General features: G+C 40.1%; 1 protein-coding gene across 9 annotated transcripts in view; it reads right to left on the reverse strand.

The window, feature by feature from the left end:
- TBL1X (transducin beta like 1 X-linked) overlaps positions 1-27,477 on the reverse strand; it is a 190,131-nt gene that overhangs the window by 33,947 nt on the left and 128,707 nt on the right. For all 9 annotated transcript variants that reach the window (XM_085532138.1, XM_085532181.1, XM_085532153.1 and 6 more), the window contains 2 exons: positions 20,311-20,418; positions 1,622-1,767 (listed from right to left, as the gene is read on the reverse strand). In XM_085532138.1, the coding sequence (XP_085388264.1) occupies positions 1,622-1,767; positions 20,311-20,368 (204 nt within the window). In that variant the 5' untranslated portion in view covers positions 20,369-20,418. The remainder of the gene's footprint in view (positions 1-1,621; positions 1,768-20,310; positions 20,419-27,477) is intronic.

The raw sequence follows: 27,477 nt of genomic DNA on the forward strand, positions 1-27,477 counted from the left end.
ATACCTCTTTCTCCTCAACATTTTTTGATGTAAATGTCTCTGTAGACATTTATTTGAATCCTGGCTCAAGTCCTTGCTACAACATGAAAAACAAACGTTTGCCAATGGATTTTGGCATCCTACATTTTTAACTATAAAAATGCTCACTGGGATATTTTCATGACTGTCTTTACACAAATCAAAAACAATACTTCAATTTTATACACACTAATTTATAAACTAGTGATTACTCATCACTTTGAAGTAATTCACACGGTATATCTGTAGCCACTGCTGGCACACAGACTTGAAGAAGAGCGGCTTTTGTTTTGCAGCACAGTACTTCTAGCTATATAATCAAGCAGAACTGAACCACTTGGAGAGCAAAACAAATCACAGCAGAGACAACACACATATTTTTAGATTACTCTCTCACAAGAAATTAATTCTGAAGCTGGATTCACAGGAATAGGACCTTACACCTTTCACACAACCTGAATTTATAGGTGCTGTTCATGGTGAATATTTCTAACTGTGTAGCTCTAGTATGAGGCACAAGGCCAAATGTTAAGTAGCAGCAAATTGAGAGAGATTCCTCACATTGGTTTGTTATTACAACTGCATCAAAGTGCAGCTTGGCATGAATGTCAAATGTCACTGCCCCAATTAAAAAACACATATACAACTCTTAAGCATGGTACTGGGTCATAAAAAGAAAACCATACAGACTGTTAAAGATAAAACCAAATGGATTTCCAAACCATACAGTACGAACACAGCCTTTTCTCTATTTTATATTCCTTTGTTCTCACCCACGTTGTTCACATATGACATTCAGCTATAGAGGAAAAAGCAATAGCTTTTTACGCATTAATATTAATACAGATCTCTGACAAATACAGCTATCTGTGGTAAATATTTTGTAATGCAGCACTTGCTCATCCGTCATGCTCCACTCCCCCTTGAAGTATTGCGCCTTTAAGGTTGGCAGGGCAGAAACACTGGCTTTTCCTACATGCCCTCTTTGTTTCCCCTTGCAGCTCAGTGAGAACAGAGACACTTTGTGGCTGCTCGCACAATGCACACAGACAACCACTGACCCAGCCAGGATGAGAATTTACACACACTTGTTTTGGCATATCTGTGATGGGATGGTGCTCAGCCTCCATATGATCTGAGCCAAAGCCACTGAAATCAGAAGAATCTCTCCAAACTCTCCTGCAAACAGAAGCACCAGGTTCTAATGGACAGCACAGACTGAAGTTTTAACCTACGCTGCAAACTTTTCCTGTCAAACTCTGCTGTTACCTTAAAAGCACAACACTGTAAACACAGACCCACCATCTTGTTTGCTGCAGGAATCTCTGCACCCACTCTGTTGCCGTGGGTAGTGGAAATACTGTAAAACCCTCATAAGCCAAAGAGGTGGCTTCAGCGCCACAGCCAAAAGTAAAATGTGTACCACAGGGCTCCCTGGCTGCCTTCTGGGTGGGGCAAAACAGGGTGAGCAACAAAAGGAAACTGCATCAACGCAAGGTAAGGACGGATGGCTGGTGTTTTTGAGATGCATTCTGTGGTGAGCTCCAGCATGGTGGCTGGCAGTGCCCAGGAGGGGTGTGAGAGAGGTGGTGGGATTACTTACTTCGTTGATGCTGATCTCAGCCTCCACATACTGGAGCCCTTTCTGGAGGATGGAGATGAGTGCAGCAGGTGGCACTAGTGTTCCGTTGATGTTGGACTGACTGATGTGGCTCTCGATACCAAACGTGAAGGCCGAGTGGGAGAAACCTGAGAGCAGGAAAAGGAAGACATGACATGAAATCTAAATGCACCAGCCAGATACACCTTCATGGTCTAAAAATAATTCTGCTTCAAGATGCAAAAGACACTGCAGCATAACTGGGGGAAGGCTGCTGCAGAGGCTAAGGAGAGCTGTGCCAATGGCCCCGCAGCCGTTTGTGCACAGCCCTGTACATCTCATGGGCAGCAAGCATCACTCTGAAACACGTATGCACACACAGGAGAGTTATTATGGGAATGGGCCAGCTGAAAACAAAAACACAAACATGAAGAATATGAGTCACCACTAGGGCACGTTCAGCTGACAATAAAAATAACTCAGGTCTTTATTTTCTTGTCTACGTTCTTGTGTCAGTGCTTCCTGAAGCTGAGCACTTACACCCCCGCCAGCACCACACAACACCAGGGCACGGGCGCAGCTCACACAGGGGAGCCGTGTGCTTATGCAAGGGAGAAGTTTAAAATCCACATTTATTGCTGAGTGTAATATGACACGCAGAGCACTGCCATTAAGCATGAATCAACAGAATGGCCGCTCCTGCAAACCTATCTTCTGAAAGTGAACAGCAGCAGCAAAAGTAATTAATTGGGATCTGTCACACAGCGGATGATGAGCCAATTCGACGGCCCTCCCTTCAGCCCAATGCTTTTCTCTTCACCATTTCATTTTCTTTCTCTTTGCCATTCCATGTTTGTCACTGTCCTAGAAATAACTGGTCGCGACGCTGTAAATTGAAGTGTTTTTGTGGATGAATACTGAGGCTCTGCAGCCGAGTGGCTGGGAGGGCTGCTGGGCTCTTCTATCTGGCCTAGAGGCTGCAGACCCACAGCCCAGACAGTGGTGGGGGAAGGGGAGCACAGGATGTAGATATAACTGTAGGAACCCATTTATCACCACACTGTCTCCAGAGCATTAATCTAACATTAAAAGCCTTGGGGAAACCACCCATGCGCTGTCTCAAACAGGAAGAATCCCAGCAGTCTCCGCTGACCAGACAAGAGGAAAAAGAAAAAAAAAAGAAGAAAAAAGAAAGCAGTTCTCAAATGAAAATACTTCCGTTAAATATAGCTTTGTCTCTTCCCCTTGTCAACAGTGGTTTCATTTATAGTTTTGTCCGTTAAGGGATTTCCCCTCTGTCATTGCAATGTCCGATTGTGTGTGGGCTGGCGGACAGGATTTTGGGCTCGCTCCACAGCACTACTTTCTTTCCCTTTCTCAAACTGTTTTCAAGACTGCAACCAGCTCAATTACTGTCATAGACAGATAGCAAAAACAAGCTTAGAAACAGAATGCCTCCCACACTTGAAAACCAAGGTATGCATTTCTCTGTGATTCTCTTCCCCTGCACACTTCATTTTGCCACTGCTTTTCTTCTCCTCCAGCCTCTATCCTTTCCTTTCCCTATCACACTTCCCTTCCTTCGTACACCTTCATTTTTAGGAGTGTTTAAGACACCTTCTAAAAAGTGTCAGGTCAACCCAGAAGAATTATTACGTGTAACCACAAGCATGAAAACAAAGCATAGAGAAAATAACACCTGAAAATCAGCAGAATCATTTATCTAATCCCTGGTCCCCCTTCACCCTGTCTCACTCTTTATATCCTGGTCTAGTTTACGAGCTGCTGTATCCAAAATAGATCTGCAGGGCAGTGTCTTTGCCTTGCTATTTGTTTTGCAGAACAGCCAAGCACATTGCTGGGTACCATGATCAGGAGGAAGTCAAACACTCAGCACACACAGCTTGAGTCAGAGAGACCTGGGGTTTGATCTCTGAACACTGAAATCTCTATGTACATATAAATATAGGGCATGCGATTAATCAGGTCCCACTAAGTGTATATTTATGTGGATTTAAATTAAACAACAGTAATAACACATTCTTGAAAAGCAGTGGACTTTAAAAAGCATGACAGATTAATCAGCCAATCTACTTAAAAATGCGTCAGACGCAGATAATTGAACTGTTGTCCAGAAGCACTGAAGTTCCCTACTAAAAGAGACAGCAGCTTGTTTGTGAGCTGGCAGCTCAAGACTTTGTAAAGCGGTCTCTGATTCGATCAGAGGGCAGACAGAATAAAAATGGCCAACGATTAACATCCATAGAATATGGAAAAAAACGGAAGACTTACTGTGGATCTACAGCAGCCTTAATTTTAACTACGACTTCATTACTGCATATGGTATCCTGCAGACCTTTTTGCTGACTGCTGTCACATTTCATTTCAAGTCCTATTGTTGCCAGCAGACAGGTTAACATGGCATACAAGTAACCTCTCTGGCCAGTACTGAGCTGCCAAGTCCTTGAAGTGCAAGACCTCTCACCTGACTGCGGGTGAGAAAAGGAACCTCTCAGCACAAAACACAGCCGTGTTACTGAAATGAATCCTTTCATTTGACTGTTCCTCTCCATGACAAGTAACTATTACCAAAGCACCCCTGAGATGACCAAACAAAAAACTCCCGGATATGCTGTCACTGAATAGAAATCTCACTCATGGATCTCCAGCAGCTGAGACAGATGTTCCCAAATCGTAGCTGGTAAGTTCCAAATAATGAAAATCAAGAGTGAAACTACTTAAGTGGGTGCTGCTGGACACTGTGTTCCTCAGCCCTCTTGGAAAAAAATCCTGATGTACAACAGTATTTAAAAGAAAAACAAAGCAACAACCACCCAACCAAGCTATAGCTAGTCATCTCATGATTTCTTAAACATTACTATAGGATTTACATAACATATGGAAGTACACTGACTTTAAAGGTTGCACACACAGTGAAGAAAATTCTGAATGAAGCTGTACCCACGTCAGGTTTTTGGTAACACTGAAATATCATTAGAGCTTTGCTTTTATAGTTAACAGATGTCATCAGTTCTCTTTAGGGCTCTGTGAGTACATGGAATTATATAGCTATGTTGCAGCTCTTTATAGTTCAGTCACATAAAAAGGTGATCTTTACTAAACAAAGGCAAGTTTCTTTTAAATGCTAGCTATTTAAACACTTGTGTTACAAATGTTAACTTGGCCCTCCTTCTGAAGTTCATGAAACCACATGAGGCAGCGCAAAGCCAGGAAGCCAGCACACCACCCCCTCAATGACTGTGCAGGCTGTCAAGGCAGTCAGGGAGGGAGAACAGCGGGAGAACGTGCTCTGCAAATGGCAGTTTTAGGGAAGGATGTGACCGGGATGGTATGCCATTCTGGCAGACCAAAACTCAAAATGCTGCAGTAGCAGTGAAATGAAAGAAGTGCTTTGCAAATCTGTGTCCATATGCATCACTTCTTTAAATTCTGTCAGCCCAGTGATTGTAGTAATCACTCTCTATAAGACATTAATTTATACCCAAATAACACCAGTAAGTGGTGTCTTACTGTAACAAAACCTTTGAGGATGCATGCTATGTGACTCAGAGCTTTTAAGGCTGCGTAGACAGACACGAAAGGCCACAAGGAGAGACCGTGGCCACATGCTGGAACTGGTTTTGCACCACTGAGCAGGACAGTCACTTGTGCAGTGACATGACTAGTGCCCCAAATGGCATCTTTCAGCAGCCTTGAGAGAATGGCTGCCAGGTGTTTCCCACCTCAACCTAGAGAAAAGATGGGAAAACACAAGCCATCCAACTATCTACAGTGTGTAAAAGTAGAATCATACATGAAAAAAAAACAACAAATGAACAGTGGATTAACTGCAGGACTTCGTATGATCACCTGGAAAGGCAGTATCTATCTCTGGGATAGCAGGAAAAATTTTGCAGAGCATACAAGCATTGAATGATGTATGAAAATGCATAATGAATGCAGAGAAAAAAAAGTGAAATGAATCTTACCTAACAAAAATTGCTATGCAAGTGTTTTTGACTTGAAAAGTGAGCGAAACTCATCATTTAGAGATTCACTTGCATTTATACTGACAGTGATAAAGGATCCTGGTACTGCGCTGCATCTCTTCCCACATCGAGGTGCCTGTATACACCATCAACAGTACTACACAGTCCTTTGGGAATTGTTCCCCTAGGCAGCGCCAAAAATGCATATGTAGGGCTGTTTTGCAAAATTTCACTGACAGATTTTGCTGCAACTGCAAAAATAGAAATAATAGAGGTTTCTGTTTTTGGTTTTTTTTTTTTTCCCCTTGGCTGCTCCTTTTTCAGTTAAAAATGGCCTCCCTGACAGACAGTATTTGCCACTGATTTTTTGTTTAATGAACATAATGCTGTTCTTTGCACACTGATTGATCTGCAAGCTACGCAACCTTAGCTGTTTGCAATATGCTTGGCTCACAGCTGCAATGACTGGCAAATGCAGGCATAGGAAACAGAGATAGCTGGGATGCCATGCAGCCCAAAGAAAGCCCTGTAGCCCTGTCTCCCCTGGAGACATGCCTCACCTGGCCTGAGTTAAGCATTCCTTCTTTTAAGCACACAAATGGGGTGCTGCTGAGTATTCCCTGCGCTACTTGATCTAGCAATCACAGATCTATTTGACTGACATTCCCTAAGTGCTCCCTTCATTTTCAGATTCCCTTATCGCTGTAAAGAGCAGTCTTGTTTAAACTTAAAGTGCAATTACTATGGCACCTACTGTTACGTTTGTGCAGGTGAGCAGACTGACAAAGAAGGGTCTGTGGATGCAACGTCTTTTGACACACTTCTGTCTTAGCCAGTTACTCAGGAATGAGTAGCAACAGCTAAGCCGTCTACTGAGTACCACAGAAGTCTTCTGTTTATGAACTATTTTTTTAATTTATCCTAGTAAGTTTACTTAATATACTGTTCAATTTTTTTAAACACATTCTGTCTCTAAGTTGTTTGCAAATTATTCAGTTTAATTATTCATACTATGTGATTCTTCATACTACGTGAAACATTTGTTACCACAGAACGAAACAGAGAATAAATAATTACGAACATCAAACTGTCTGTGACGCACATCTCAGACATCTCTACGAGGAACCGAGTAGAAGCAATAACCCATTCTTACAAATCTTTTAATAACTCATGCCCAGTGTGGTCTTCAGTCCAGGAAAATAGTGAGATCTCATATGGAGATCTGTGCCATTTCCTTTAATGACTTTTCCTATTTCTTTCCTTCAGGCAGTCCAGACAGGTTTTCAAAATGTAGTGACTCCAGGTTCATTTTCCCGAAGTCACTAAATTAATGATGTTATCACCTTAAGAGATGGATGTCAACTCCTTTTTCCGTAATAATTTAGCTACCTCCAGGTGCACTGTTAAATAATCAGCACATCATATTTCATTGATTTCTCTAATACTGTGTTGTCTTCCTTTATGGAATTTCCAAATATTATGTCTTCCAATTCTTATCTTGATGTAACACACTGTTCTCTTATAAAGTATTTGGCAGGTACAGGGTACAAAAATAAGGAAGGTTGTACCAATGATTAAAACTTCTGGCTTGGTAACTTCTGGTTTTGCAACTGCTATAATGCGATTCACTGGCAATCTCATTCTTCTGATGGCACGAGTGCTTGTTTTCATAAGGTATTCCTGTGACTGGCATTAGTGCTCATACTTCTACTGATGTAAAATACATGCAAGGATGGGACACATCTAAGAGCTGACTGCAGCTGTACAGGCTGCAGGGAAAGCAAGATGGCCATGAATGGGGTTAAGAAAGTCAGTTCTATCGCCATAAATGGGCATAAGTGCAAAACTCCCGGGAGATTCAGACACATCGAGCAGAAGCATTCCACAGCATAATGACTTAAAAGTATATTGCACATAGAAGGAGAGGATGTCCACACAGTCCCATTGGCAGCCGGACCATCACACCAAACCCAAGTAACTCCAATGCTTGCTGAGCTTGCCAAAGAAACCAGATGCAAACAGTGGAAAAAGATCATCCAACATTTGACATCTGGGTCTTGGGAATGCCATCTGAGCTGGAAGGCAAGAAAGGAAGAATGGAGCAATGTGGTGACCTGAAATAAATCAGAACCACACCACTGCAGTTTAAAGAAATTCCACTAAAGAAAAGTGAAACAGAGCTACTAACAAAATAATATCCTCCAAATAGTAATGTATGAACAAAACAATGAAATTAAGGCTTTTGAAGGTCTAGATTTGTTAATATGGGGAAGCAAAGAAAACATATCCCTGAGTCCATGAAGGTTCATGCAAGAACAGAACTTCTGGCTGAAAACCACAAGCAAACAATTTGACTTGGAACAACTTTATTTTCTTGATCCTGAACATAACACATGCTAGCTGAGCTCCTGAAGTAACTTAAACCATTTCTAGACCATTGCTCAAGAGAACCTAATGATGTTCTTTGCTACACTTGACTGCAGCTGCCATTTTGCAATGGAGGAATTTCCTTTCTACTGTGATACACTGAGTGTGAATTACGATCAGACGAACGCATGAATCCACACAATTTCTTCTTACATTTCTGTCTAAATGTAATTATACAGACACTGTATTGGGCTTACATGGCAAGGTTTGGTAAGCATGAAGGCTGCAGTGTGAATTCCATGAGCGGAGCCCACCAGTGCCCCATATCAGAGCTGCAACTGTTCCAAAGGGGCCCTTTGCTACCAGAGCTGCAGAGGGAGAGTAAAGTGGATGGAGAGAAGGTGGTTTAGTTTGCTCGTAGCTCCCACTGCTCTAGTCCGTTAGTAACAGGCAATACGTCACAATTAATCTTCCTATGCTGAGCCTGTCTTGCCTGTGACAGTAATTTGCGAGCAATCTTCCTGTCCTTATCTCAGCCCATGAGCCCTCTTTCATCATATTTTCTCCCCCTCTTCCTTTCTGGGAAGGGAGAGAGTGCTTCCAGTGGAGTTTAGCTGCCCATCTGTGTGAAGCCACCACAGACACAAAAAATATGCTCGTAGAACCCTTGTGTACGTATGCATAGCTTTTACAGAAGGGACACTCCACAATACGTTTTCTTGCAGTTAGTAACATTTGGTGCCTAGAGCCACTGATAACATCCTAAAAACAGCTGAAAAATAGGCAGGTAAAAATCCTGAACCACATCTTGTTTATTATTCGCAGCAGCCTGAGATTCTTCTCCTAGCAGAGCTTTCACAGTAATACAACCTAGAGTGCCTCTCTAGTTTTGGCAGTCTGCTTATTTTTGAAGACTTACCTTTGCAATTACACAAAGGGCTTAACAAGGACACACATTAGCAATTTAAAGTAAGAACTGCAGTTGAAATATATTTTTAGAAAAATCAAGCTGAACAATAGGGCCTGTACATTTGTTTCAACATTAGGATTGCGGAGCCATTAAAATTACTTCCAGAGCCCTAGGAAATGTGCCCCGTATTACACGTTCTTCACAAAGAAATTATCCCTAACCATGGCTTATGTCAGCTGCTAAAATTATAACGTGCCTGGTTACCCCAAGTTTTGTAGAAGCCATTATTCACGAATATTAAACGTTACACCCCCCCTTTTTTTTTCTTGGATATCTGACCTGCTCACCTTCTGCCAAGAATTCCAAGTAAATGTCTGCTACCCAAAATTATTTCATTAAAGAATGTTTTTGGCAGTTTTGTTTTTTCTTTCTTTTCTTTCTTTCTTTTTTCTTTTTCTTTTCATGCAGGAAAATATGCTGGAAAAGATTAATACTACTTGGAAATGATCTTTTCATGAGCAATACTTGGCACTCACTGTTTAGGTCTTTCTGAGTGCTGCAAATTAACAGAAAAGAAATACGATACAGGCAGAAAACAGAACATGAGCAATGGAAAGAGGAACTTAAATCTTTTGAAAACAAGATCTGAAATAATCCCCCTTTTTCACTTGCTCTGTGTAAATAGGCTGACAATTGCAAATAAATGTCAACACAGATCTGGCACTTTAATGTAACTATGGGCAAGATTTGAAGTAACTTAGAAAGGTAACTGCAAGAAAAATAATCCTTCTAAATTAATGGGATGCTGTTATCATAGAAAGGCTTGGGTTGGAAGAGATCTCAATCATCACCAAGTTCCAACTCCCCTGCCACTGGCAGGGCCACCAACTACCAGATCTAATACTAGACCAGGCTGCCCAGGGCCTCATCCAACCTGGCCTTGAACACCTGCAGGGATGGGGCATCCACAGCCTCTCTGGGCAGCCTGTGCCAGCACCTCACCACTCTGATCTTATTTTCAGCCCTGTTCAAGGAATCAAGCATGCAAAGAGTTGTGCAACGTTGTAAAGTCCCCTTTAATGTAAGAGACCTTCACAGTCGTACACACTTCTCATTTATTTCTGTAAGCTATGTTCTTTTTTAATCAGTTGCAATATACAACTGCAAGCAGCATCAATCAAGACACTGTGGCTGGCACACAGTGGGCACTCAGGAACCTCAGCTCTGGGATGGTTTCTGCTGATGGCCACTACAAATGGAGTTCTAACAGAGCTGTGCTGGATAGAGATGTGATGTGTAACTGCAAAACTGCAGCACTGCAGGTACAGCTTCTTTCACTGGGTCTGTCCAACCATCAGGAAAAGCACTACACAGACAAATATATAACGCATTGCTGGTTTTACTAAGCAAAGCCATCTTGACCTAAAGATATTTTCCTTCCCCCCAGTATCCAATTTTCTTAATATCCCTATACTGCTGTGATACTGTAATTATGTAAGCTATAAAGATCAGAACATCAGATGATCAGAACAGAAATACGGGCTATGGAATAAACTTACAAAGGTTTATTTGCATAACTTCAAATTGCTGTTTGCTCAGTGTCTGAGATCCAGCACTGCACAGCACCTTTCAGGCCAAAGAAAAATGAAAATAGCCAAGTTTTTAAACTGTTCTCTCAACAGACCTAAAAGGAAACACCAAGTAAGCAGGGTTTTGCAGAAGGCAAAGAAACAAGATGCTCAGTGTATTTTTTTCCTTCATAAGAACTTAGGAAATTCTGCACAAAGTATTGCTTTTCTTACGTGACATTTATATGGCTACTATTACGCAACAGGGGTAAATAAGACAGAGAAAGAAGTTTCAAAGGGACTGCTTGATCAAACAAAACATTCAAAATTATTGTTTATCCATGTGCTTGTAACTTTAAAAAAATATATAACAAAACTTTAAACTTGTGCACATCAACACACATAAAATGGCCATCATACATCTCACTATGTTCTCCTGTAAATACCACCAGAAACAAGCATGGGAAAACAACTTCTGTAGCTGTTAAAGTATTTTTTCCTCTGCATCATGAAATTTGGATTTGGTCGTCAAATACTGCTGGTCTGTATTCGCTGTAATATGAAATAAGTGCACAATGGGATGTGGGTTAACAGAACATTCTGTACGATACAGAAGTGTTGTAAGCTTAGTAACTCATTTGTTTATATTTAAACTTAAAGGCATTTACCTTTAACCCAGCAGCTTCATCTTTTGCAATAAAATAAAAAACAGTGTCAATTTAGTGAAAATGTCTGAACCTTTTTGAAAGCACAGTTTGCTTTACTGCATTCATATCTTGCAGGGGAAGGTTATATATGTTACGTTACATTACAAGCAATGTATGGAAACAGACAGTTTCTCATTAGATAGGAATTTTAATTCTTTTATTTAAACCCAAACTGGTTTTGTCAGAGTTCTCAAGCACTGCTATCCAAAATCCACTATAACGCATATTTCACTCCTGCAACAACACCGTGGCTTTTATGTAACTCAAGTAATTCAAGAAAGGTCTCCAACACTGGCTCTGTATCCAACTTCCAGTTGACTGGATTTGTATCATAAGCTTAAATAGAGCTGCATGCCCACAAATCAGATCCAAGATCCAGATCAAAACCCAGGCAATTAAAAATGGATTTTGTATTGCTCCAAAGCCAACCACTGTATCACTGAAAAGGTGAAAGATTCCTGCAGTCAGCCTTCACATTTGTTCCTGAATAATAAATACCATCAGGATATCATTCATACTGCATTTAGATGTATGAATATATTCAACCAATATATAACTGCCTACAGATTCACAAGGCGAACGTAAAATAACTGCAAAATACTGTTAATTACTGTATTACCACAATTCTTTCTCCAGAGGATTTAAATGTATTTTAGGACTATGACCTTTTTACTGTATGTAGAATTAACTTCATTTTCAAACAAGAAAATAAAGGCACAAAAACTTCAAGGCTGGATTCAAACACCAATTTTCATGTATTTCCTTCAAAACTGCATTCTTTTCTTTAATCATTTATTGACCAGCATCCAGCTGTACTAGCATAGAAGTGCCCAGGCAAATAGGAGCTAAGCAAATACACACAACTGCTGCTGAGTTTTGCCTACTAACTACAGCTACTGCACATCGCAGGCAGAATAAATGTGGTCCCAGAGTCAGTGGCAATACGCATGCAGACAAAAATAATACAGCCACAGATTGTTACTGGCACAGCACTAAAACATGTACTTTATCTTTGGGTGGCAGGGTGTCATTTCAAGGATATACTTTTCCTTCCACAAACAAAAGGTCTCCATCCTTACCACTAGAGCATAGCTATGTACGCAGCTTCAAAAGCATTCCAGTGACTATAGTGTTCGACAGCACCTTTATGCACAGGTACTTCAAGAGACCTTTGAAGCTTCTCAGCTTTGAGAAGGAGGCTGGGCTAGTTGAACCTGAGCCAGAAATTACCCTTGCAACAAAGAAAGCTGACAGCATCCCGAGCAGTGCTGTGAAAAGTGTTGTCAGCAGGTTGATGGAGGTGATCCCTGTCCTCTCAGCACTGGTGTGACACACATGGATTGCTGGCTCCAGTTCTGGAGAAACACTGGAAAAAGTCCAGCGAAAAGCCACAAAGATAACCAGTGGAGATGAGCATGTTGCGTATGAGGAAAGGATGAGGCAGATGGGACTGCTCAGCCTACAGCAGGTATGCTCGGGGGCTTCTTATCAGTGTGCATAAATGCCTGAGGGGTACAAAGAGAATCGAGATTTCAGTGGTGCCCAGTGACAGGACAAGAGGAAAAGGGCACAGATTGAAACACACATAAAATGCCATTTAAATACAATCCCTAGCTTTCTCCCTGTTTTTTTTTGGTTTTTGTTTTTTTTTTCCCCAAATATCAAGGTGACCAAATACTGGGACAGGCTGCTCAAGGAGGTTACGGACTCTGCACAGAATCATCAAGGTTGGAAGAGACCTACAAGATCATCCGGTCCAACCATCCACCCATCACCAATAGTTCCCATTAAGCCATGTCCCTCAACACATCATCTAAATGTTCCTTGAACACCTCCAGGGTTGGTGACTCCACCACCTCCCTGGGCAGCCCATTCCAGTTACTCAAAATCCAACTAGGCACAGCCCTGAGCAACCTGCCCCAGCTGACCATGGTATGAGCAGGGCATTTGGACGAGGTGACCTCCAAAGGTCCCCCCCATCCTTAATTATTCTGATATCGTTAAGTGCTGAACAATGTGCAGCCTCAACTCTCATTTAAACAAACCAGTGGAAAGGAGAAGACAGGAGAGAAATAAGGAAAAATCATTATTCACAGACACTACTAACATTTCACATGATATTTTTTAGTAACACATTACCCAAATGCCTTTATTGACCAAGTGCCTCATTCTTCTCATGAACTGTTCTTCTAAGAGTATATTTTAATAATTTAAGCAAAACCTATGCACTATATATTCCTCTTCTACCTAGCAGCAGCCTTCCTATGCAAAAGAAGCAGCTTTGAAGCAAATTTAGCTGACCTATATAGGCCAATATTTTATGCTATGCTTAAGCTGAATTATTTTCATACGCTTTTCACATCTGTGACTCAGGAACTCTGTGCTATAACAATTATTTAAAATATACCTCACACAGAAAAAATATGGACTTCAAAGAAGAAAAATCATACGCAGGCATAGTAAGAATTGCTGCATAAAGCACAAATTGGAAAAGAACAGAATATTCGATTTCTGTTCTGAGAATGTACTTCTGCAAACTGTGGTATTTTGTTTCCAATTTGTACGAAATTTCTTTGTTTAAAGATGGGATGAGTCATAAAGATGATATTATCTTTCTACTTTTTTGGTTCCTTTTCAAGAAACTGTAAATGACATTGGAAACAAATATAAGGTAGCACTATTCCAGCTATTAATACGTGACTGGACAATGTCACAATGCTGAAATCCCAGGAGCTTTAGAACATCCGTGTCACTTTAATTCCAGAAGACAGAATGAGAGTGAGACACACAGGAAGGGCCCACACATTTTTAACTCTAAAAGGAATTTGTGCTGTGATTCACAGGAACACATCATCTTCTATGTGCCCTTTGAGCCTATGCTTAAAACCTATTTTCTCTGTCAAACATCAACCAATCAATCAACATCAATGCAATGCTGTCATCCTGAATCTACAGGGGAAAACGACTACATTACCAGCTTAATTCACATGGCTGGGAAGAAAACAAATGACAATACTGAAGTATAATGGTATATTGTCCCAACTCAGCTGCTAAAAATCTACTGACATGTTTTTAGTACAAGCATCCAGAAGGTATTTTTATTATCTTGGACATGTTACTGATTGTACACTGAGGAAAAGTTAATCAAGTGTATGTCATAAAACATGGAAAAATTCAAACTCAACAGTGAATGTATGAGTGAAAATGGAAACTTATGCAATCTTAACTCTAACAAGGCATTGCCAGACATTCACCACAATAAATGTCCTATAGAAGAGCAGTAGAAGCCTCAGACAGATGGGGAGCTGATAAGATTTGATGGTGCAAGATACATGTAAGTTGTACAAAAGGAACACAGTTCAAATAATCGATCAATCCATCAAAATACTAAATTTGAAAAGCTTTAATATTTAATTGGCAGACTGGACTGGGTAGGGAAGGTAATTAATTGTAGCATTTGGATCTATGATAGGATTTGTCACTCACAACAGATGGCAGCATAGTTTGGATTAAAAGGTACATCATGATTCAACGTGTCTTGGTTTAGCCATTTCCCTCTCTTCAATCCTCTCCGAGGTTGTTACTGCATATTGGTTACTGCCCTTCATTCTGAAAGACAAGTAACTATCTGCTTCCGTTTTGAGCAGACGAAGCAGAATGGGAAATGTATTCTAAATTCAGTATGGTTTTATAGAATCGCAGTCCTTCTTTCTGAAAACAATCCACAGGACTGTACCAGTGGTAAGGATGGCTGCTGGCAAAAGTATAATTCTCAGGAGTTTGCAAAGGTGCAAACCTGAACCTATATCATTTGGATGTCAGAGCAGTGCCCTTGGTATAGCTTGTTTTGCTTTTGACCGCACATCTACTTTGTGGGTATAAATATATCCACCACAGGAACATTTTGCGTGCTTTTACTTCCATGCTGGTAGAATGCTCACAGTGCAGATATCACCTAAGCCTGACTTCAGTAACTGAGGCCAACGTTCACCTGGAGGTGGTCTCTGACTCAAGACACCTTCAAATAAATAGAATTCTTGACTGCTGGAAGTACTTGGCACTTTGAAGAATCTGGCTGCTTCAAATTGTGCTCCAAAAAGTGTGCATTAAAAAAGAACTAAGCCAAACATTGCAGGATCTGGTTTTTGGATAAGAATTAACGGTATGAAACAGAAACTAGCCACTCAGCTCCTTCATAGCTCAAGAAGAGGTGCATGCATTTACCTGCCACACAAGTGAAAACACTCTGTCACCTCAGTGGTAGAATCCCTATGCTCTCTATACAGAGAGACCTTGAATGAAAAATATGCCTGAGGTACCGTTTCTTTTTCTTGGCACAGACAAGACCTGAAAGAGACACTTATGTGAAAAGGCATTTATTATTTATTTTAATACAGCTGTGCAATTGCGGCCTTAACTAGTCCAAGTCCTGTCTTGTATTGAAGGGATGTGACTCCACTGTCAGTAGAGCAACCATCTTCTCCAGCTCCGCTTCTCCAGCAGCAGGGGACTTGAAGCACAGAGTCACCCTGGCTGTGTTTTTCCTCTTTTAAACCCCATGATCAGTCACTGTAATTCCTACAGCGTCAGCTGCAAATGCTCTCAAGGATCATTTTATATTTCCTTCCAGGTCACTAACAAAGCTATTGAGTAGTGTCATGCCAAGAACAGATTCCTGTGAGTTTGCACGAGAAGCAACCTTTGAGATAAATATCCCCCATCTCAAATAGCTTTACAAGACGTTTCTGTTAGTCAGTTTTCAATCCACTAGATAACCTCGTATTACACTGATTTTACACACTGTTATTTTGTTTTATTTATAAACACAGTGTGTCAACAAGAATACAAGAAAGCCATAAAGCAGTCTGAGTATATTATTGTCAGCACAATTATCTTTCTCATTGTATTTTGTGATCTTGCAAAAAACTAGCACCTAGCTTGTTTGGTAAGATCTGTTATTCACACAAACTTGCTGGCTGCTATTATGCATGCTGTCATCTCTTCATTTTTTGTTGGAGGTATCTAGTTTCAGCTTTCCAATGATTTGACTTGACCTACAGTTACCTGGATCATCTTGTTTAACCTTTAAAAACTCTGGCACAACATTTGTTCTTTCCAGTTCTCTGGAACTCCTCTTAGTACACCAAGATTTGTTAAAGAGCAACAATAATGGAGTTCAACTCTATTAATACTCTCCTGTGCAGGTTTTGTAGTCTGACACAGAATTAAGAAGCAAAATATAATTACTGAGTTTCACTTCTAACTTCAATTTGAGATGGGATGAATTTCTATCAGAATGACCTGAAAGCATTTTCATAATGAAGTACTGAGAGCTCTCATCAGTATTCTTGCAATGATAATGCTTCAAACAATCTCAAGTGCTTCCGTGCCTTCCAGCTGAAAAATACCTGAAATATTATAGGTACATTTTGCTTTTTACACTATTTTTCTGCCATATATGTATTTCTTTTTGTCATTTCTCTCTTCCTCCCATGATCTGCCCATATCTTATGAGAAAGCCTAGAAATTTTACAGGATGAGATTAAAGAACAGATAACAAAAGAGGAAAACTGAACATTTTTATGATCCTGTAAGCTACTTTTATGGCTATGCTTAATATAATTTTTGAGGTTTGAGGTTCAGCTAATGTAAACATAATTTATCTAATAAACTTGTTTTTGGCAAACTCTTTTAACAGTAAGGGTTTGAGCTTAAATTATATTTAAATATTAGCCCTATGCATTCTTATTACTTCTGAAGATTATTGATTCAGAATATCCTTCATTTGCTGTCTCATCTCATGGCACTTATGACAGCTGCTCCAAAATTAATGCCTCTTATTTTATTACACTGGCCTACGACATCAGACATTGGTGGTATGGCAGCAGAGATTGAATCTTCTCGCCAATATCCCATTACATTTTGTTGTCACGCAACAGATGGCAGCAGAGGGGCAGCCTGACAAAATGGTGTCTGACAGAAGTGCAGATGAAGCAAAGGTGTGTCCATGCAGAAAGAATGGCAGCTGTTGCCAGTCATTCACACTTGCTGAACATTTATGGAGACTGAATAGTGGATGTGAGCATGGTGAGGTGATGGGCAGTTGCAATGATGATGTGAAAGACAAGCCACAATACAGTCATGCAAATTGGTGGATTATGACCATGGAACTTGTATAGATTTGCATATCGGCTTCAATATACTGGAGACAATGGTGGCAGTGTTCGAATATTGCAAAGTTTGTGTCAGGTAGAGCCCACGACTGCTCACACAGGAACAGAAAGAACACTGCATTACAGGTTTCTCAGGACTTATTGAACCAATATGAGGCTGAGAGTGACAGTTTCCTAGATTGTATCATTACTGGTAACTGGATGTGGTATCAACACTACAAACCAGAGTCAAATGGGTAGTCTGTGGAGTGGTGACGTGAATGCCCCATTGAAAAAAAAGTTCAAGACTCAGCCCTCAGCAGGGAGAGTGATGTGCACTGTCTTCTGGGATAGGAGTGGGGTGATCCTTCTGGATTTCCTGGAACCCAGACAAATCAAGTCTAGCCATTGCATCATGATACTGACCAAGCTGAAGGCTTGAAATTCTGGAGTCAGGCCAGGGAAGAAAATGATCTTTTTCCTGCAATACCATTTTGAAGATCATAAGGACCAGTTGGCTGGACTTCCCTACCACACCTTACCACAGTCTGGATTTGGCACTTACAATTTTCATCTGTTTGGTCCAATGAAAGATGGACTTTGTGGGCAACATTTTCGTAGGAACCACAATACCACAGCAGCTGTGAAACAGTTGATCACCTCCACTGGTGTAGGTTTTTATAAGCATGGTATGCAGGCTCTTGTTCACTGCTGTCCAAAATGCATAGCTAGTAGCTATACTGAAAAGATAATGTTTTGTAGCTGAGAATTTGCACTACCAAATAGTGTTATTGTGCTCTTTTTAGCTTTTCTAGTTTCCATGGAGATGCACAGGAGGCATTACTTTCAATGTGACCTACATATATTGCCAGGTGGAAAGGCAAGATGCTGCAGAATAATTTCTCTTTTGTTACTCTATCTGAAAACAAAGATATAAAAGTCTGCATTGAAAAACCATGAGAGTATGAAAGAAGATTTAAAACAAGTGCAAGAAGCTCTACCAATACATTAGTGGATTCTTCATTGCTTATAGCTCTTATTTCCTAAACAGAATTACTTGCAAACTGTAAGGCATATCAATTAAAGCAATATCTAGCATCTATTTCAAGATGTTCAATTTGAAGCATATTTGAATATTTTTTCATATACTTAACCTTAATTTATACTCTTTTATATGGATAAAACACAATAAAAACAGCGGAAATACAGTATTTCTGTGTCTGTCTTTAGTATGAGTGAATTAAGTAAGAAAAAAATGTGTCCCTTTACATAAGAAGTTAAGAGCAGTAAAAATTGCAATTAAACTGCAGATTTGTATGTAAAATTCTCCCTAAAAGGGCAAAAGTTATTGTTCCCTTGTGGGAGAGGTGTCATCTGCAATAACTCTTCCTGACATTTGGCTGACATCACCATTCTTGAATGACTTTATAAAGCCTTTTTCTCAATCATTACACAATACTAACCCATCTACTGACCCATCAAAAGGAAAAGTTACCATATTAATGTACCACTATGTAGAATCTCCTATAATACAAATATAACAATGTAGAACAATTTTAGGATTCATTAGGCTCTGACTGTGTCTGTGCAACACTTTAATGCTTAAAAGCACTTTTCAGTGAAGTATCCACTATCTTAGTTTTGCTAGTCCCTATCTTTCCTCCATCTAATTGCATGCTACAGCTTTTTTTTGATAAGCTGTGGTAATCAAGAATAGAATACAATGTGAGAAAACAGCTGCCAACACAGGCCAGCACTGTTATCTCAAAGCAATCTTTTAAAGACAACATTCTGAAGAAGTATTATTAATCATTTTTTTCAGTTTCAGGGGAAATTTCTTGCATGGGGTGTTGGGCTATGAGGATTGAAATAGCTTTGGAAAGAGAAAAACAAGTCAAAGTACCTTGTCTAATGAACCCTAGTTTTAATGACCAAGAGAAGCAGGCTGAGCCTCTATCTTTTACTTTCTGAGATTTGGGCCATCATTTGAAGACATGTCTGAAGTCTGGAGGGCTTACTCCAAAGTTGGCTTTGTGTCTTCTGACATGAGGACATGCAGTTTCTGTATATTTCTCACAAGTGTTTATTTTTCCTAGCACTTGAAACAACAACATTTCAGTTCAACATTCCATCAACGTTTCAGTCAGTCCTACAACCAATCCAGAGCACATGGCCAATACTAGGTTAAACAGGTTACTGCCTGTAAATCCTGTTAGTGTTTTTCACCTCCCCTATCATCTCTACTTCAAAAGAATATTTGCAAATAGAATGGCGGCTCCTTGTAAAGAGTGGACACAAGACTATGAAAACGAAATAGACATTAAAGTTTCATTTCATTATTATTATTTTCCTGATGGAATATGCACCTTTCCTTCCAAAAGGCTTTCTTAAAAGTCATTTTTTTTTTCATTCCATATAATGAAGACAGAGTACCATGGGCACTTTGCAGTACCACAAGGAAACGATGCTGAAACAGAGCCGTGCTCACAAGGAATAGAGATGTCACTTGCAAAGCTCACTTTACATATATAATTACTGTAATGAAATTGTAAACCATCAGACATTTGCACCCTGTTTTCCATTTATGAGATCAACATACAGCCAACACAAAATTAATTTATACAATCCCTGTTTATTTAATAAGCATCTGACAGAACAATTTCAAATAGCTAAGAAAATCAATATAAAATCAATGTGTTTTGTGCTGGCGCTGCCAAAAATGATGTTGGCTCTGATGACACTACTCTTAGAAAACATTTGTTAACACAATGTTATTTATTTCCTTGTTTTGCCTAACTTAAACGTTTAATTTGTATGTGTGGATGTCTGTACTTTTATTATGCTTTGGGCCATGGTTCCAAAGAAATACAGGTTTGTGTAAGAAATATTTAGTCCAACTGAAACACTCAACACAACATTCTTAAAACAACACCAAGTAAAAATCCATTTTTTCCATTTCATCTATGACTTGGAGTTGTGATGAAATACAGGAAACTTACCCGATTCCTGAAGATAGCGATACACCAAGAAATTCACTTCGTCACTGGTTATGCTCATCTTAGCCCAACCTCAATATGATGAGGTTTATGAGAAGTGTGATCCACGCTCTGTTCAAAAGGAAAGAAAATAACAGGCTTTGTTTTATTTTGATTTATTATTAAAGTGTTATCAAAACAGATGTGAGATTCGTTAAGGTATTTAAAGGTCTCATCGTTATTGCTGTTATATCCCCATGAGAGGCACCCATTAAATAATGTGAATCAAGTTCTCAAGATGTACGATACTTTTTATTACAATTAAAGAACATTGCTTAACATATACAAGAATCCAAGAGGGCATTTTAAATCTGGAAGGCCTTTGCAAATGTTAACTGTGTTACCTCAGTGGCTTTATTACTGGTTCTCTGGGCACTCTTTGTTACTATAAGGGTACTGCCTTTTCAGAATTGTAAGCAAGTATTCACACACCAAATCGTAACTATCTGCAGCTCCAAATTTGTCATCTAGGTTTCTGTCCAGCAGTTCACCCACTGAATAGAAAAGTTCTTTCCTTACAAAAACTAAGCTATGCAGAGGACGTAAATAAAGTTCCCATATAACAGAACCAGCCTAAATTTAAGATGAAATTACAAATTTTATTACAGGGGTGTGCACGTGAGAGAGAGGCAAGGCGGAAGAATGCAATATACCTTGTGCCAACAAGGATTACAAATATCCTGGCATTATAAAAACTTATAATGTTATAATGTCTCTGCTGATTAGCAGTGAGCAAGAACTGAACTTCAGTTATTCACTTAAGCAATCCTAACCTTTAGGATGACAGTTTTACACTACCACTTTGGGCATGCACTGCGGCAATAAATATATTTGTTTTGAACATTTTCCATTAAATCTTGATTCATTTCTGTTTGGGAATCTGCTTTAAGAAGTTTGGTTTCCAAAGCTGTAAGTGCTCCTCAGACACAACCTTTGCAGCTCTGTCAGGCACACCAGACGTATACCGAGTGATGTAAAGGTTTGGACACAGAAATGCACACTACACACTTGGCTGGAAATTATAAATGAAACACCACAGGCATGTGATTTTTGTTTCAATTTCCCGTATGTCTCTTCTTGGCAAGCAGAAAGCTCTTTGTTCATTGGGAACCTCTTCAGCGATTCCCGTTGCCTGAATTAACACCTGCTACTGTGGGCAGTGCTCATCAGCTACAAGTCTTCCCTGCTACTCATTTCAGCCAGCAGGTTTCTTCTGACTGCAACAGACTTCTCTGCTTTTACAGAAATTGAGGTCTTTTGAACCCTGTTTAAGCCTTTAATTCTCCTGGACTGCTGGATTTCTTCAGTGGCTCAGATGCTGGTTTGTTTGTTTGTTTGTTTGTTTTTTTCATAAGAAATCACACCTTGGTAAGCTGGGAGACACATTCCTCAAGCCATCTAGTCTTCATTATTATAGTTTGGAGAATATGAAGAAAATATCGGAAATTTCAGTGTCTCAACTGGGGAAATTTCATCTACTGTTAGGGCTCTGAGGTAAGGCAATGCCAGCTGCACCCAACCAGCTCTGACACTGACCTCATGTTTCTTTCTGGGAAGTTGTTTGGTGCCCCTGCTCCTCAATCCCTTATCTGTATTACTACATTTCTCTGCCACAAACAGGAGACTGAAAGCACTCATAGCTGCAGGGGGTTAGTTATCAAGGTGGCATTGCCTTCAGCTACAGACAGGCCCACCCTTTCTGCGAGTGGAAAGGCAACCACAGGTAGCAAAAGATATGCTTACAGGCATGAATAGCAGGCAGAGAAAGCACTTCAAGAAGATGGGTGGGTGGCAGCTTTTAAATATCGCTTGACATACTTGATAATGAATAATTAATAAATCACCATGCCTCTTCCTGCACAGTCATCACCATATCAGAAAGATTTATCTTGCAAAAGGCAAGTCCATTTTCATCCCCGAGTATTTAAAATACACACGTATCACTGCCGTGCCTGTGATAACAGGAAAGCAAGAAATTTTGATAGCTGTGGATTTAAAAAAATACCCGACGTAACATTTTTAAAAGTACTTTAAAAATAGTGGTTTCAGTATTTGGTGGTAGGAAATTGGTAAAGTTGAAACCTCGTACAAAAATTCAGTTTCACCAATGACGTACTTTGTGGTCAAATAACTTTATTAAAAAAAAAATAATAAATAAATCAAGCAACTGCAAACGCTGTTTCTGGATGCATCCTGATAATTCAAGCCATTCATATGCTATTTCCCACATACAGAGAACTGTTTTGGGAAAGGAAAGGGAAAGGAGGGGTGCTGGGTTTTGCTCTTCCAAAGAAGGCTCCTCTTAAATGAGTTAAAACCAGAGAAAATGAGCCTGACTGCAAACTAAACAGTTTGACGGTCACAGAAAAACCTCCACAGCAGCTACCTTCGTATCAGAATCCCAAACACACTGAGGAGCTGGATTTACAGTGCATTTTCCCTGAAGTCAGTCAATAGGAATTACTTTGACATATGTGTCGGCTCATATCTTTATACAGACTGTTACCATGCCATAAATAACCAGACGATCCCTGCTCATATATTTAAGGTTTCTATTCTCTCTGAGACGCCAGTGCACAATCAGATACACAACTGCAAAGCTTCTACCCTTCCAGAATCATACAAAGACCTTGGCTTTGACCCAGAGAATTCTATTCATTAGAGATTTGGCTGAGCTTTGAAAGACCATACTCGATTTCATTACTGCTCTTTCTGATTTCCCTTCGTCCTTATGGATAAACACCTCAAATAAAGCAGACTACAGAAAACATAGTGGGGTGGAGAGAAACATACATCCCCTTTTTGTGCCTATACATTGAATTCACAAGCAGCAAATGACTAGCCACCCATCAACACAATTTTTAATGCAGAAATGCAAATGCCTACAGAAAATTGCAGAAACCCTTAGTTATCATGGTGATAGAATTATTTCTGCTAAGCGACAGTCTCCTCCTGCTACTGGATTCTGCTATTACTGAGATTAATATCTTTTTTAATTAAGTACTGCTTAGAAATGAGACATTTCACATTCAAACCAGCAATAACATCTTAATTCTTCACAATGACAAAAGGAATTACAAAAAGCATTCGAAGTTTTCAACCTTTCTTTACTTGAAGCATTTTTTTTCCCAGTACCCTGTTATACATTAAGGCAACTTCTACTTACTTGAACCTTGCCTTGAAAACATGGCCTATGATCCTGCAGGTATTTGGGTATGTCAGATACAGGAAAAGAGCCTACTAAGTATGCAATTCCCAATGCATTATGGACCCCAAACACTGAAAACCCCTGAGTGGATGTTAAGAACAAACAAAACTAAATTCAATGCTGCTTTATATAAATGCTAAGCTCTCAGTTCTGCAGGGATAGGTTGGCAGAGACGCCTTGGGTTCAGGCACACCATCACTATGCTCTTACACTTCCTTGGCGCAGTGTCTGCCTGCCGCAGCAGCACACTGCGTGTGCTCAGGGTGAGCTAGCAGTCTCATTCCATGTAGTCAACTCTGGGCGCTGGCCTGCTTCTCGTCCCAAATTAGACCTTCCTGGAGCACTAGGAACCCTAATAAATTAATACTAAATGAGCCATGCCGTGATTGAAGAAGGCAGCCTGAGGAACAGCTCTGCTCCAGCACTGCACCATCCAGGTCCACCAGGCTGCCTATCTGCATCAGCTATGTTTCTTTCTTCCGGTGTATTTTAGCACTGTTACCATAAACATGAGAGATTTGGCCGAAGAATTATGTGAAAATAAATTTTGATCCTTAAAATACCATGTAGAGATGCAGCTCCACTCTCTCCCCGGCAGATCACAGGCCATGAGAGCTGCTTCCTGGCCCTCAGGCATACCTCTGCACAGGGTTGCAGAGGCCATTCCAGGAAAGCAGCTCACCTTTGCCACCTGTGGCTGCACTGCTATCCACAGGGACTTACCAGTCAGCCCTCCCCTCAAGAAGACGGAAACAGGGCAGACATTTAGGGAAAACACCTGAACTCAAACCTTGATCTCAAACCTAAATAGGAAACTACGTGCTTCCTATTTCTGCATCCAGCCCTCCTGACAGAAACTCATCAGGCTGCCAGCCAGGTCCTCACATTACCCCCTGAGAACCTGTAAGCTCCAATCAGTGTTAACTGAATGCTGAGCAGCCTTTAGCTTCCTGGAGGCTTTTTTTCATTATTGTTAAATAAACACACTACATACCCCAAAATGTTGTTTATTTTTTAATCTCCTGAAGAGGTTGCACTGTACACCTACTTACTCAACAAGGCTAAAATGCCTTTTCCCAACAAAAGTTTTAATGACCGCAATAAGAAAAAGAGGGGAAAAAAGAGAAATTGTGTATTTTCTTTGTGATAGAAACAACAACAAAACCAACAAAAGGCCCACACCAAAACCAAACAAAAAAGAAGAGTTTTCAATAAAATGAAAACATTCCAGAAAGTTCAAATATTGAGTGTTGCCAAGCTGTTGCATGGGAACTGGAGTTCCTGCCCTTGTGCTCCCATTTTCTTGTCCAAGATGGCTCCAGGCATGAAGCTGCACCTCTTGAGAGCCAGAGCAGCCACCCATGTCACAGCGGTGCATCTGAAGGCACTGTGGCAGCAGAGCCAAATCAAGAGGTTGCTGTTTTGCATATGCTCTGTAGTTTAATGAAAAACATCAGTTCCCAAAGCCAGAAATCACTTCTCACAAAGCGACCTACTTAGTCAATCTCAGTGTCTTATGCTGAAAAACACTTCAACAGAAACAGAGCCTTGCACTTTGTATATCTATGCTTGGCTTCCCCATGCAGCCAGAACACAGGCAGCAAGCAGCAGCTCTTCCCCAAAGGCTGACAAGCCCTCTTTGGCCCACACCACTGCATTCTTCTGTCTTGTCTTTTATTGCAGCCGCCTCCTCCTCCAGAGGAATTCCAGTATGTTTCCTTCCCAAAATGCCCAAACAGAACTTTGGGAGAGGAACAGAGCGCTCACAGACCACTCTCTCTCCTTGCAGCCTTTCTAGCCATTTCAAGAAGCAAAAGAGGAAAACATCTTTTCTTTGCTGCTGTCCTGACATGGGAGTGATACGGTTTCATTCCTGCTGATGACCAGATAAAGAGCACACAAGACAATTCTTTCCAAACTCCACCTGTGCTAGTCATCAAAACAATAGGGAGCCCTGTTCACAGCGCAGCTTGTGTGTGCGTGACTTCCAGGTTCCTCCTCTCCAAGGACTGAACTCGACATCACCTTCCTTTAAAAAACACAACCTAAAGGAAGAGCAGTCACTCCTTCTACAGATCAGGCACTTAAAAATCCAAATCAAGTCCAATTGACAGTAAGCTGCACCAGCTCTGTGGCCTTTCTTAAAGAGAAGTCAAATAGTTAACTATCCTCATTCCAAATGACCACCACGGGTCACTGGTTATTCAACAACCAAGATGAGGCAATTCAAAACTCTCCTAGGATCTTTCATAGGTGCCCACAGATGCCTTTGTATCACCTACATTTAATACTGTTGGTTCTTCTTCATAAATGCAACACCAAATTTGTTTATTTATTATTTATTTTCCCCAGGGGAATAAAGCCTGAGACAGAGCAGACCAGGATCCTCCTCAGAGATGGCTCAGTGCTCTGTGCAGTGTGTGCTGCTGCACCCCGAGCAATGCTGTTGACATTTACAGCAGCTAAGTAAAAGCACGGACCTCAGAGTGAAAAGACAACAAGCTTGCCAGAAAACCCGAATGGCCAAATGTTCTGGCGGGCTCTTCCACTTCTTTTCTAAAGTCTATTTATTTACATTGACCTTGTGTTGATTTTTAAATGGCCACACTAAACCAAAACAAATGCAGGAAGTTCCAGCTCATCCTCATTCACACTGTTCCCTGAAGATCACATTCTTATGAGAAGAAGCAACAACTGCATCTATCTCAGACCTCCAGAAAAAAATGGTACCGATTACACGCATGTGGCAATGATTAATGAAATGCAGTCCTGTCTTGAAGAGGTCGCTCTTGTTGAATCAAATGCTGCGTGAGCTAATCTGACAAAAATGGAAATGAAATATAAACTTTGTCCAGTAAGGTCAGTATACCATGCAGTACTTAGACAGATGTGCATTGGAGCAAGCAAGTCTCTTATTTCAAAGCATAACTGTGCCTACTGTATTTATCCTTTTAAAAATCTGCAAGTAAGTTAACAAAATGATTGCCCTGCCCTGGAAAAAAAAATAAACAGAATTATAGATGATCCATGATGTATATATATATGTGTATATTTAAACCTAAATCAAACATAAGACAAAGATACTGATAAAAAAAAAGCTGGCCAATTAAACATTTTGGTGGACTGCAGCATTAAAATAACCTTTCTTCAGGTTACAAATTACATGTCAAACTGAAAAGCAGTTTGGAATCAAAACTGTACCTATTTATTGAAGAAACCAACAAGATCAACAAAAGACTAAAAACAACAAAGATGTTCCAGCAGTTTCTAAACGCTATTCAACCATTTTTCAATTAACCAACAATTTTCAGCACAAAATAACTGTCAACAGAAGACAGGCCTTTCATCACCAAATTCCCAGCAAACTCCATTCCTCTATCAAAAGACTAAGAATTGTGCATCAGCTCTTTCATGCTTATAGCGTCTAGTTTGATCAGGTTATTTTTCAGTTCTCAGCCGGTTCACTTAATTACATCAGCCTCCAGCATTTCACTTCTAAGAGTGGATCTTTTCCAGCTCCTTTTGCCGTAGAGCAAAATGGTTTTTCCTGTATTGATTTTTCCTTTTTGGCACTTGGCTACGGGGAAAAAAAGCAAACAAAACCAACTGCTCTTCTTAATTAGCACAATTGTGTTATACCTCTTTTATAGCTCAGTTCTAAGAAGAGGCAATTTCAATATTTTTTTTTTCTCTTTCTCAATAAAATCGATGTTTGCAATAGCATATTATATGCAAAGCTCAGAGAAGCCAAAAATAAGATTGTGGGGAGAGAAAAGGTTGTTAGTTCTCAACCTCACAAATGAAATGATGTGAAATAAAAAGGTTATTTTTATTTTGTTTAAGAGGGAATTACAGGGGCTTAAGAAATATAAACACATGATTGGTGTGGTTGGTTTGAGATTCAAGACATCTCATCACTCTTG

This window comes from Coturnix japonica, chromosome 1 (assembly GCF_054131305.1).
Source record: "Coturnix japonica strain WE chromosome 1, WE-NBRP24, whole genome shotgun sequence".
Lineage (NCBI taxonomy): Eukaryota > Metazoa > Chordata > Aves > Galliformes > Phasianidae > Coturnix > Coturnix japonica.